The sequence below is a fragment of the Euleptes europaea genome, chromosome 15, assembly GCF_029931775.1.
Source record: "Euleptes europaea isolate rEulEur1 chromosome 15, rEulEur1.hap1, whole genome shotgun sequence".
NCBI classification, from domain to species: Eukaryota; Metazoa; Chordata; class Lepidosauria; order Squamata; family Sphaerodactylidae; genus Euleptes; species Euleptes europaea.
The window spans coordinates 27996991-28008559 of NC_079326.1; the positions used below are offsets into that span (position 1 = coordinate 27996991).

The 11569-nt window shown below is 42.5% G+C and overlaps 1 protein-coding gene across 1 annotated transcript; it reads right to left on the reverse strand.

Annotated features, from left to right (window-relative positions):
* Nucleotides 1-634: 634 nt before the first annotated feature.
* On the reverse strand, nucleotides 635-4922 carry RBM43 (RNA binding motif protein 43). Its single transcript, XM_056861172.1, has 4 exons — nucleotides 4854-4922; nucleotides 3224-3422; nucleotides 2390-2484; nucleotides 635-1408 (listed from the first exon to the last, which is right to left on the reverse strand). Exons 1-4 carry the CDS (start codon nucleotides 4920-4922, stop codon nucleotides 635-637), a joined length of 1137 nt encoding a protein of 378 aa, XP_056717150.1.
* Between the last annotated feature and the right edge of the window lie 6647 nt (nucleotides 4923-11569).

Consider the following 11569-nt stretch of genomic DNA (forward strand, 5'->3'; position numbering starts at 1 on the left):
ATATTGTACATCAACATTAAGAGAAAGTATGGATTTCCAGAAATACTGTGTTGTGATATCACCTATTATATAACAAATTCATAGGAGCTGCAGTAAAGGAAAACTTCCAGCTAAACAGGAAGCTGCTGAGAATGCTAGATCAGTTTGTTCAAACAATGGACATCTTCTTCCAATATCAGTGGAAAAACTTTTAATAAAACAAGACTGCTCCGCAATTAGTGTGCTGAGGTCATAAGGGACAGGCACAAAGGAACGAGTCAACTATTTAAAAAATACATACTAAGCTATGCAACTTTGATCCCTTGCGATGACCAACTGCTGTTCGTTCATTATCATTTTTGAGATGTTTCAGAGCATGCTTTATCAGCAGGGCAAAACCAGCCATTGCCTTCAACAAGGCGCTGCGGCTTAAAATGTCAGTCTTGCATAGGACTGTCCTGTGTACCCATTCAGGGACATTTATTTGTGTCATTCTCCCACCTTGTCAACCAATGCTGTGGTGTAGGAAAGACACACAAGATGTGAAAATATTCCAACTTGGGTCGGTGTGCCAAAAATTGACCCAAGGCTTGCATTTTCAGTGGCAACCACATGTTGAACGCAGTGTTCAGGCCTGCCCTAAAAAACCACACAACTAACCCAAAGGTTCTTTTGGGAAACGCCCTACCATTTTATTCACTTGCTGTGTAAACTCATAAACGTCAGAAGAGGTTCCTATAATATCTGTGTGAGTTGAGCATGCAAGAAGCAGAACATGAGGGTACTGTGAGATTACAGTCTCACATGCCTGTTTGTGTTTTTGTTTCTCAGCTCTGCTGGATCCTTCCAGGGACAATCTTTCTTTGCGCAAACGACTCTGCAAATATGCTGCCAAGTTTTCAATTACACATTTGGCTAGTTCTAACTGGCCAAGACTTGGGCTAGAAGGGTCATTGTCAAGAAATATTGTGGTAACCTCGCCATCTTGGAACTCATGACTGATAACACCGTATTTTTTTAGACTCTCTTGATACATCTTTTCTTTGAATTTTTTCATGTAGAGATATATATCAGTGTCCAAAGCAACAATTAATCTCTCTTTTGGGGGGCTTTGAACAAAATTATTGCTTACTTTGAAGGATGAATCACTTTTCGGTGGTCTGGTGTTAGGCCTGGGATCTGTCGCGCGCTCTCTTCTCCCAGGCTTAACATCTGATTTTGAAAGAGAATTGTGTACTTTTAACACAAGCTTGTTTTGGAGGGACCTTATTGCTGAAAACGGTCCCTGCACATTTATTTGTCCATCAGAATGCAAAGTTCCAAAGCTCAAAACTGGGAAATTCTTCTTAAGGTCTTCCACAAGATTTCCTAAGGTGTATCTTTCTCTCAAAATAGACAAATCAAGGAGACAAGAAACACAGGTAAAAACCTAAAGATAAAAAAAACCCTGTTAATGGCTGAAAGATATTACTAATTTTTTAGCTCAAAGAAATCTGTAGTATTTAGTTCCAGTTGCCTCAGCTGTCTCCTCCCTACTAAACTTTAAACTGTAAGCTTCATGGGGCAGGGAACTTAATAATATTTCTATAAAACTCTATGTACATTGATGGGGCCATATAATAATAAATCAACAAGGAAATAAATGCTGTCCAAAAGAAATATAATCTAGGAATGATGCTTATCAGAAAAAATTAGAAGACTGACTTTCCTTTCATATTCTCGAGGACCTCTGGAGGACTTCTGAATGGTTTAACAAGCCTTAAAAGAACTGCCTCCCTATACCGGGAGTTTGTTCATATAAGCATTGATTACTCTACAAGGGAGAAGCTGGGAGACCTTTGATTGCATCTTCCAGCATTTTTCAAAGTCAACAGCAGCCAATCATGTCTGTATCATGCAGAAAGGGTTTAAACACTTCCCACACCCACACAATTCCACCAACTGAAGCTGCGACCACTGCCCTGATTTGTTATCGGCAAAGAAAAAAGACAGGCACATTCTCTGTGCCTGTCATGTTTTCTTTCATTGGAAATCAGAGAGAGGGGGGTGTTGGCTTCAACTGGTGAAATGGTTATGTACGTTTTCCTCTACCCTTCTCTGGCACTGTGGTTCCAATCTTGACTGGGAATCTTAAATTTAAAAAAAACAAAAACGGGGAAGATCCAAAATTAAACAGGAGTCCTTTAGCACCTTTACACTAACAAAATTTGTTCCGGGACAAGTATTTGTTAGTCACAATCTGCTTCTTCAGAGGCACAGGAGGGTCCACTTTGGATGGTCATTCCTGTGTCCATGAAGAAGGGAGAGCTGACCCCTCACTTCAGGAAGAGCCCCTCTTAATAGCCAGACGGCCTTAACGAATATAGCATAATACAGTTCTCAAGTGAAAGGTGAAGTTAGTCTTACTTACACTTTCCCCATACAAAAATACTTTCAGGGGGCAGTCCCCAGGCAGCCTCTTGTCCTGTAGGCTGTGCTCTGCTTTTGCAAGGACATTCTCTGCAACTGAGAAAAAAATTTCAAGGTTACTTTTGTCTTTCGAAGGGAAAACATAAGATAGCAATGCTTTATGGCTGATCTCACAGCCGGTATATTTGAGATGTGTTTTTCCCTCCACCTTGATGTTTTCCTTTGGGATTCCCCTACTGCTCAATATGGTCTCTAGATTATTTTATACACTGCAGCAAAATTATTCAGAGGAGAGAGACAGCAGCCTGTCTCTTTAGAAGATTAATTGGCAGCAATTTTACTCTCCCAAGGCTTGGCTGCAAAAGCTCTCATCTGGCAGGCAGGGAATAGACTTGATTCATGTATGAGTATTGCAAACACCCACACAAACGCTTTCTCTAGAGCCTGCTTACATTTATATGCCTGATGAATGGCAGCAAATCCTGAAACGGCGAGAGATTGCAAACCAAGATGCAAACAGCCAGCATGTTCAGAATGCTGGGGTTTGAACACACATGAACACATGAAGCTGCCTTATACTGAATCAGACCCCTGGGTCCATCAAAGTCAGTATTGTCTGCTCAGACCGGCAGCGGCTCTCCAGGGTCTCAGGCAGAGGCTTTCCCATCACCTACTTGCCTAGTCCTTAACTGGAGATGCTGGGGATTGAACCTGGGACCTTCTGCATGCCAAGCAGATGCTCTGCCTCTGAGCCATTTTTTTTTTATGGCTGACGTTGTAAATTCCGCTTTTATGGTCAAGATCCTGAAATTGTATTTCCTCCCTTTGATGTTACCTTGCCTGTCTTCAAACGTTATGTATGCAACTCCTTTGGTTGGCGTAGGGTAGACGATGCCTTCCACATCTCCGCCTTTATTCTTTCCCTTTTGAAAATGGATCATTAGTATATCAGCCATGATGTCATCCTCTAGAAGGCCATCTGGAATGCCACAGACTACAATGGTTTTTTGTGGCTGGGCAGCTTGTGCAGTAGCCTGTGAAGAAACACAAGGGACACCAAAAGTACAAGTTACAGCGATTAACTGTCTATCTCTGGTTCTCACTCTTAACCTGGTAACTGCTGGGGGCTGCCTGCGCAAAGACTGCAAGTGCACATCTTGTGATCACTTTGGATTCCTTCTAGAAAAGAAGTGGATCCCATTTCACCAGTGATGTGAACATTTACACGGAAGAACCTCTCCTAATTTTAAGAACCAGAGAGGAAATAAAAATATGTTTTGGAGGCTGATAAGGCAAGACCAGTCCAGAATAGAAAGATCCAGTAATTTATTTAATCTATAAACGGAAGCTCAATCCAAATGGGACTGAAGTGCTGCTGGTCACTGGCAGAGCTGCTCAAGGACTGAGGATTCAGCCTGTCCTGGAGTGGGTTGCACTCCTCCTGAAGGAACTGGTTTGTGCCCTGGGGGTACTGTGAGATCCTGGCCTACAGCTGAAGGCCCAGATCGCCTCTGTGACACATCATGCCTTTCATCAGCCTCGGCTGCTATGCCGGCTACAGCAGAGTTTTTAGACATTCAGATGATTTTATTACTAAATATTTACTTGAGGATAAAGATGCCAACATTTCCTACACAGTGGCAAAGTTTTGTTACATTGCCACTAGAATGCGAAGAGCTCGGGTTAGCGCATCAAAATGGTAATCCTGGCTCGGCATCGACCAATTTTAACAATATTGTCGAAGGCTTTCACGGTCAGAGTTCATTGGTTCTCGTAGGTTATCCGGGCTGTGTAACCGTGGTCTTGGTATAAATAAGTAAAAATACCAAGACCACGGTTACACAGCCCAGATAACCTACGAGAACCAAAATTTTAACAATGTTTCTCTGCTGGTCAAATAACTGTAAATAAACAAACAAAAAAGCACACATGGGCTTGCATACCAATACGCTAGTACAGTTTAGCACTGCAGGATCAAATCTCTAGATATGGATGGGGAAGCAGAAAGGAGCTGGATGAAAGGGCGAAGTCTCCACGCTCCCCTCTTGAGTGGCTTCTGTCACCTGCTGCAACGGCTGTGAAAATGCAGACGGCTTTGTACGTAATTCGGTATGTCAGTTTATGGGAAGAAACTGCCAACGGCTGCTGACATCTTGCAACAAAAGTCAATTTTACCTCACATCTCCGTGCGAGGTACTTAATGGCGAGCCCTCAGAACTTTGCCACAGTAGGAAGATTTAGACAAGCACAGCAGGACTAATGCCTGAAAACTCTGCTGCGGGCAGCCAATTTTATTTTAACTGACAAGAGATCAGAACCATCATTGTCTATTATTTCTAGCAGGAAAAGTGAAACAGATCCAAAGAGACAGTTTCTCAGTCTTACCCGAAAACTTTTAATCTAAGAAGACGCCAGGCCTATTTTTAAGAGCCTCTAAGTAAATATTGCTAGAAGAGTTCACTTACGTAATGGTCATTTTCTCCAGTATAGGATGCCCCTTTTAAACAGTGCAAGAACAGGATAAATGTTCTCATTACGCTTTCCTTGTGTTGTGATCCCCCTCCTTCACAAATTAAATCAGCATTTTCCTGCTGCCGTGCAGGAAGGAGGTTAGATGTTTATTGTAAGCGGGGTTTTTTAGAATTATCTGCATGCCAATAAGAAACAGAGAGTGGGATACCAAGCAGCACAAATGGAATTCTGTTCATGCAGTGGGGCTTCCCTTATCCTCCATCTCCCTTCACCACCTCAAAAAGCCACTTCAGAGCAACAGCATAGGATATTACATGGAAGGTGCCATTGGAAGGAGTCATCTGAGGAAATGAAGGTTACCCATAAATAAAAATAAATATTAATGTCTATAACTGAATCTAGAAAACAAACAGATCAAATGCCCACTTAGGATTAAACTACAATTTACATTTTCTTTCATGTTCATTTTTAAAGCCTTCCCCACCCCCCTTTTGCAAACGTAACTGCCAGGGCTGCATTTTCTGGGGACAGACGGGGCTCTTAACATGTTCAACCCCTGCTGTTGTTCCCACTGAGCAACATCATTCTCAAGCTGCTTTTGTGGGGAAGCTTTCTGAAGAAGGTATAAGAAGCTTAGTAGCAGATTTATTCTGCAAGTAAATGGCAGAAAAGGAAAGAGCTAAACCCCCCCCCCGCCCGCCCCAAGATGATTTCGCATATGGAAGGGTTTTTCATTTATGTGCGTGTGTGTAAAGTGCCGTCAAGTCGCCGACTTATGGCGACCCCATTTTAGGGTTTTCATGGCAAGAGACTAACAGAGGTGGTTTGCCAGTGCCTTCCTCTGCACAGCAACCCTGGTCTTCCTTGGTGGTCTCCCATCCAAATACTAACCAGAGCTGATCCTGCTTAGCTTCTGAGATCTGACGAGATCAGGCTAGCCTGGGCCATCCAGGTCAGGGTTTTTCATTTATACCCAACGATAGTTTTCTCTTCTCCCCCCTTCTTTTTTTTGTTTTGAGTAACAACAGCTGGTGAGGGACAGTGTGTCAGAGTAGTTAAGAGTGCCAACCTGGGACCTAGAAGACCTAAATTCAAATCTGTAATTGCCAGGAAGCTCACCATAACTTCAATCCTAAACAGAGTCACATTCTACTAATGCTGTTGTCTTCATTGGACTTAGTAAAATGCAACTCTAGGATAGTGACCTTGGGCGGGTCACTTTCTCCCTCTCAGTCCAACCTACCTCACAGGATTGTTGTAAGGTTAAAATAGGGAATGGGGTAGAGAGACCCACGTACACTGCCATAAACTCTATGAAGGAAGGGCGGTATAAATCTCTACAGACAGAAGACATCTGGGGAACTTTAAAGCTTGCTCGTTGATACTTAAAGTTTAATTTATACTGTGTGTGTGTGTTAAGTGCCGTCAAGTGGCTTCCGACTCATGGCGACCCTATGAATGAAAGTCCTCCAAAATGTCCTATCTTTGACAGCCTTGTTCAGATCTTGCAAATTGAAGGCTGTGGCTTCCTTTAATGAGTCAATCCATCTCTTGTTGGGTCTTCCTCTTTTCCTGCTGCCCTCAACTTTTCCTAGCATGACTGTCTTTTCCAGTGACTCTTGTTGTCTCATGACATGACCAAAATACGACAGCCTCAGTTTAGTCATTTTAGCTTTTAGGGTCAGTTCAGGCTTGATTTGATCTATAACCTTATACTAAGGACAAATAATATTTTTTAAAAATGCTTTCTACTTTGATCTTAAGAATATTTACCCCCATCGACTGCAGGTGTGCTTAGAATTACTCTACTCCCGCTTGGGTTCCCTTAGAAGGCATCATTTCCCCATCCAAATTCTCTAAACTCAACAATAAGCCCCCAGGCAGAGTTCTGAGAATTCGGATGGGGAAAATGAGCATGTGGAGAGCAGCAAATCCAAGGCCAAACCTCCCGTGCATAAACGGCCATGGTCTCCTCCTCCCTTTCAATTTCGCAAGTCAGAGCGCTTTTCCGACCAGTAAATCCAGGCATAAAAGATTAGCGCAACTCACGAGGCCCTTTAACAAAGGAAAGCCCCCTAGACATCAACGCTTATGCACCTGCGGCTTAAATCTGTTGGACACAACTGACCACATCCTTTTAGATTGCCCCTTCTATGTGACTGCGGGATAAACTGCTATTGACTTTGCTCCAGTACAAGAGATACAGGAGTAATGAAGTGAAATGCAAGTTTCCCTTGAGTGATCATGATCCTAACGTTACGGCTGCCATGGCTGAATTTCTTGCAGGAGTTCTTAAAGGGCAAGGAAAAGTTTTATTAACCCGACTTGCAACTTATACGTATGGCCCTTTGGAGGTATACTGTCTTTTGGTATACCTTGTATACTTTGGAGGTATCTCTGTCTTTTGGCATGCCAATAAAGGTTAATGAAATGAAATGAACCAAGGAAAGCCATATTTCTTAAGTCATCACAGTTCAGGGTTTCTTGGCAGTCCTGCAGCAACCCAGGACTTAGATTAAACGCGTCCTTATCCCGCGGCTGTACTTGATGCTTGGGGGAAGCATGCAAGTGAAGCAGAGGGGCCAGGGTTCTCCGGAGCAAGAGGGGTGACGCTGGGGGGGTGGGGGGGTTGGCTCGTTTGCACGGCCTTCGAGATCTACCGCGATTGCTGCAGCTTGGGATAAGAAGGGGAAGGGGGGGGAGAGAGAGAGACGAAAGGCCACGTGGGCTTAATGCACCCCGAGGCCAAACTTCCGCCGCAGTAGCCTGAAAAGGGAACATCAAACGGATCACTCGCACTTGCCATAAGGCCGCAGGTGTCCCCTGGCGACCGCCCCACCTGTCCTGGGAAATCCGACAGCGCGACGTTCGGCGTCGCTTCTGTTTTCCTGGAAACGGAAGGCGGGTGTAGCAGAGTGCATGCTGGGAAGTGTAGTTCTGATTGGGGCCAACCGGCAAAAGTAGTTTTCACTACTTTAGTGAGTGAGTGATAGGAACTAGTTTTAATATTTTTATATTTTACTGTTAATAGATACTTTTAAAACTGTGAATACAGGAAGTCGGGGGATGGGTCGCTTTTTAAAGGCGGGTGGAGGGTCGAAGGGGTATCTTTTTGGTTTTTATAACTTTGCAACTACGAATCTACTAATTAGTCTATGTAGCTACTCTTTTGTATTTTCTTATGTTAGTTTTTTTTAAATATTGTTTATTGTTTTTGTTTTGTGTGTTATGGTATAAAAATTAATTTTTTAAAAAAACGAGGTGTAGTTCTCTATGACTTAGAGGCGCCTGTAAAAAGCACTTCGAAAGGGGAGGGTCAACCAGGAGAGCGGGTGCTTGGGGGAAGCCGCGCGCGCTTTTGCTTAGGGGGCTGCCGCATGATGTATCCCCAGCGATGTATTAAGAGTTTGAAAACGTTATAAAAAACATCGCTTTGGTTGCCGCATTATGTATCCCCAGCGATGTTTGTTATAGCGTTTTCAAACTCTTAATACATCGCTGGGGATACATAAGGCGGTAACCAAAGCAATGTTTTTTATAGCGTTTTCAAACTCTTAATACATCGCTGGGGATACATAAGGCGGTAACCAAGGTGATGTTTTTTATAACGTTTTCAAACTCTTAATACATCGCTGGGGATACATAATGCGGTAACCAAAGCGATGTTCTTTATAGCGTTTTCAAACTCTTAATACATCGCTGGGAATACATAAGGCGGTAACCAAAGCGATGTTCTTTATAGCGTTTTCAAACTCTTAATACATCGCTGGGGATACATAATGCGGTAACCAAAGCGATGTTTTTTATAGCGTTTTCAAACTCTTAATACATCGCTGGGGATACATAATGCGGTAACCAAAGCGATGTTTTTTATAGCGTTTTCAAACTCTTAATACATCGCTGGGGATACATAATGCGGTAACCAAAGCGATGTTTTTTATAGCGTTTTCAAACTCTTAATACATCGCTGGGGATACATAAGGCGGTAACCAAGGTGATGTTTTTTATAACGTTTTCAAACTCTTAATACATCGCTGGGAATACATAAGGCGGTAACCAAAGCGATGTTCTTTATAGCGTTTTCAAACTCTTAATACATCGCTGGGGATACATAAGGCGGTAACCAAGGTGATGTTTTTTATAACGTTTTCAAACTCTTAATACATCGCTGGGGATACATAATGCGGTAACCAAAGCGATGTTCTTTATAGCGTTTTCAAACTCTTAATACATCGCTGGGAATACATAAGGCGGTAACCAAAGCGATGTTCTTTATAGCGTTTTCAAACTCTTAATACATCGCTGGGAATACATAATGCGGTAACCAAAGCGATGTTCTTTATAGCGTTTTCAAACTCTTAATACATCGCTGGGAATACATAATGCGGTAACCAAAGCGATGTTCTTTATAGCGTTTTCAAACTCTTAATACATCGCTGGGGATACATAAGGCGGTAACCAAGGTGATGTTTTTTTTATAACGTTTTCAAACTCTTAATACATCACTTTGGTTACCGCCTTATGTATCCCCAGCGATGTATTAAGATATTGTTGAAGGCTTTCACGGTCAGAGTTCATTGGTTCTTGTAGGTTATCCGGGCTGTGTGACCGTGGTCTTGGAATTTTCTTTCCTGACGTTTCGCCCGCAGCTGTGGCAGGCATCTTCAGAGGAGTAACACTGGGAATACAAAGTGTTACTACTCTGAAGATGCCTGCCACAGTTGCTGGCGAAACGTCAGGAAAGAAAATTCCAAGACCACGGTTACACAGCCCGGATAACCTACAAGAACCGATGTATTAAGAGTTTGAAACTGTTATAAAAAACGTCACTTTGGTTACCGCATTATGTATTCCCAGCGATGTATTAAGAGTTTGAAAATGTTATAAAAAATACTGTTCGCACTTTGTTTGGCCCCTTAAGCTGTGAAGACGTCTTCCAACCATTTATAAGACGTGGTATCCAAAAAACTCTTTAAAGCGATATTTTTTAATAACGTTTTCAAACTCTTAATACATCGCTGGGAATACAAAGTGCGGTAACCCCTTGGTTTTTGGATGGCATGGCTAAAAATGGATGGAAGACGTCTTCACAACTAAAGGGGCCAAAGTGCTAACAGTATTTTTTATAACATTTTCAAACTCTTAATACATCGCTGGGAATACATAATGTGGTAACCTCTTTACCGTCGAGATTAAAATACTTTAAATTTAAAACGTTATTTTAGAGGAACGGGGAAAGTTTTCACTGCCCAGCTAAACCTTCTCTATTTTTCCAGATCAATCGAAGTTGTTTCTTTCCATACAATTTGTATGTATTGTTATATGCGTTTTACATTCTACATGGCGCATTATTGTTCTTTGGGAGAGTTCGGCAGTAGCTAGGGTTGCCAACTGCCAGGTAGTAGCAGGAGATCTCCTGCTAATTCAACTGATCTCCAGCCGATAGAGATCAGATCACCTGGAGAAAAATGGCCGCTTTGGCAATTGAACTCTATGGCATTGAAGTCCTTCCCCTTCCAAACCCCACCCTCCTCCACCCCAAAAATCTCCCGCCGGTGAAGAGGGACCTGGCAACCCTAGCAGTAGCCCTAGTGCCTCGAACATGCAGGCAAAAATTCAAGATATAGCACCATGTGTGGGGGAGGGGAGGAGGGATTGCTGTTATACTATATATTTTAAGAGCACTAGCTTGAACTAATGAAGCAATTCTGTTTGTGGTTTAGGCTGCTTAGAAAATCTTCAAAATAATATAATGGGAAATGGGTTTCCTGCATCGAACAGGTGTCTTGAGTAGAGCTGCCAACCTCCAGGTGAGGCCTGGAGATTTTCTGTTATTACAGCTGAGCTCCAGGCAGTAGAGATCAGTTCCCCTGGAGAAAACAGCTGCTTTGGCAGGTGAACTCTATGGCACTGTACTCTGCTGAAATCCCACCCACCCCAGGCTCCATCCCTCAAAATGTCCAGATATTTTCCCACCCATTCAAAACACGCTCTTACCTAATTAAAGGCAGAAAATAGAATGGTAAACTTACTTTGAACAAATAATTCCCAGCAAAAACGTACACCCCACATAACTTTAAAATAATTAGTTTCTTTTATAGGTGTGAAGTTCCTCAGTTATGACATACAAAGAATAAATTTTCAGCTTGGCTCATCTGAAGGTGTGCTAGTGAGATCAAAGCTTGAGACTTCTTACCCTAACCTACCTCCCAAGCTCATTGTGAGGATAATGCAGGACAATACTCTGAACGCAGCCCTAAGATACATTGGAGGCAAGGCAGGATATAAATAATACGAACCTTTCAAAGTCATAAATAAATATTTAAATAAAGTGATTATTGGGAAGAACAAAGTTCAAACGGATTTGCCTTATTTACTCATGAAAAAGAAGCTCTTGGCAGAAAAACACAATCACAAGGCCACTGTAGCCAGAGTTTAGGATTTTTGGTGTGTGGGGGGGGAGGGTAGAATAGAAACCATTGCCAAACCAACAGGAAGAATTGCATAACCCCATTGCTCCAAGCATGACAGGAAAGGTCTGAGATGTCCATCTCTTCAAAACTGAATTGCTTTTAATTCCCAGGGCAGTACACAGCAGAAGTGAATGGCAAGTCCTATATTCTATAACACGATTAAAGCTTCCAAGAACCTTGACTTGATTAATGACATCATACAGAATAGAAGGTACTGCATTACGTGTGGGGAGAGA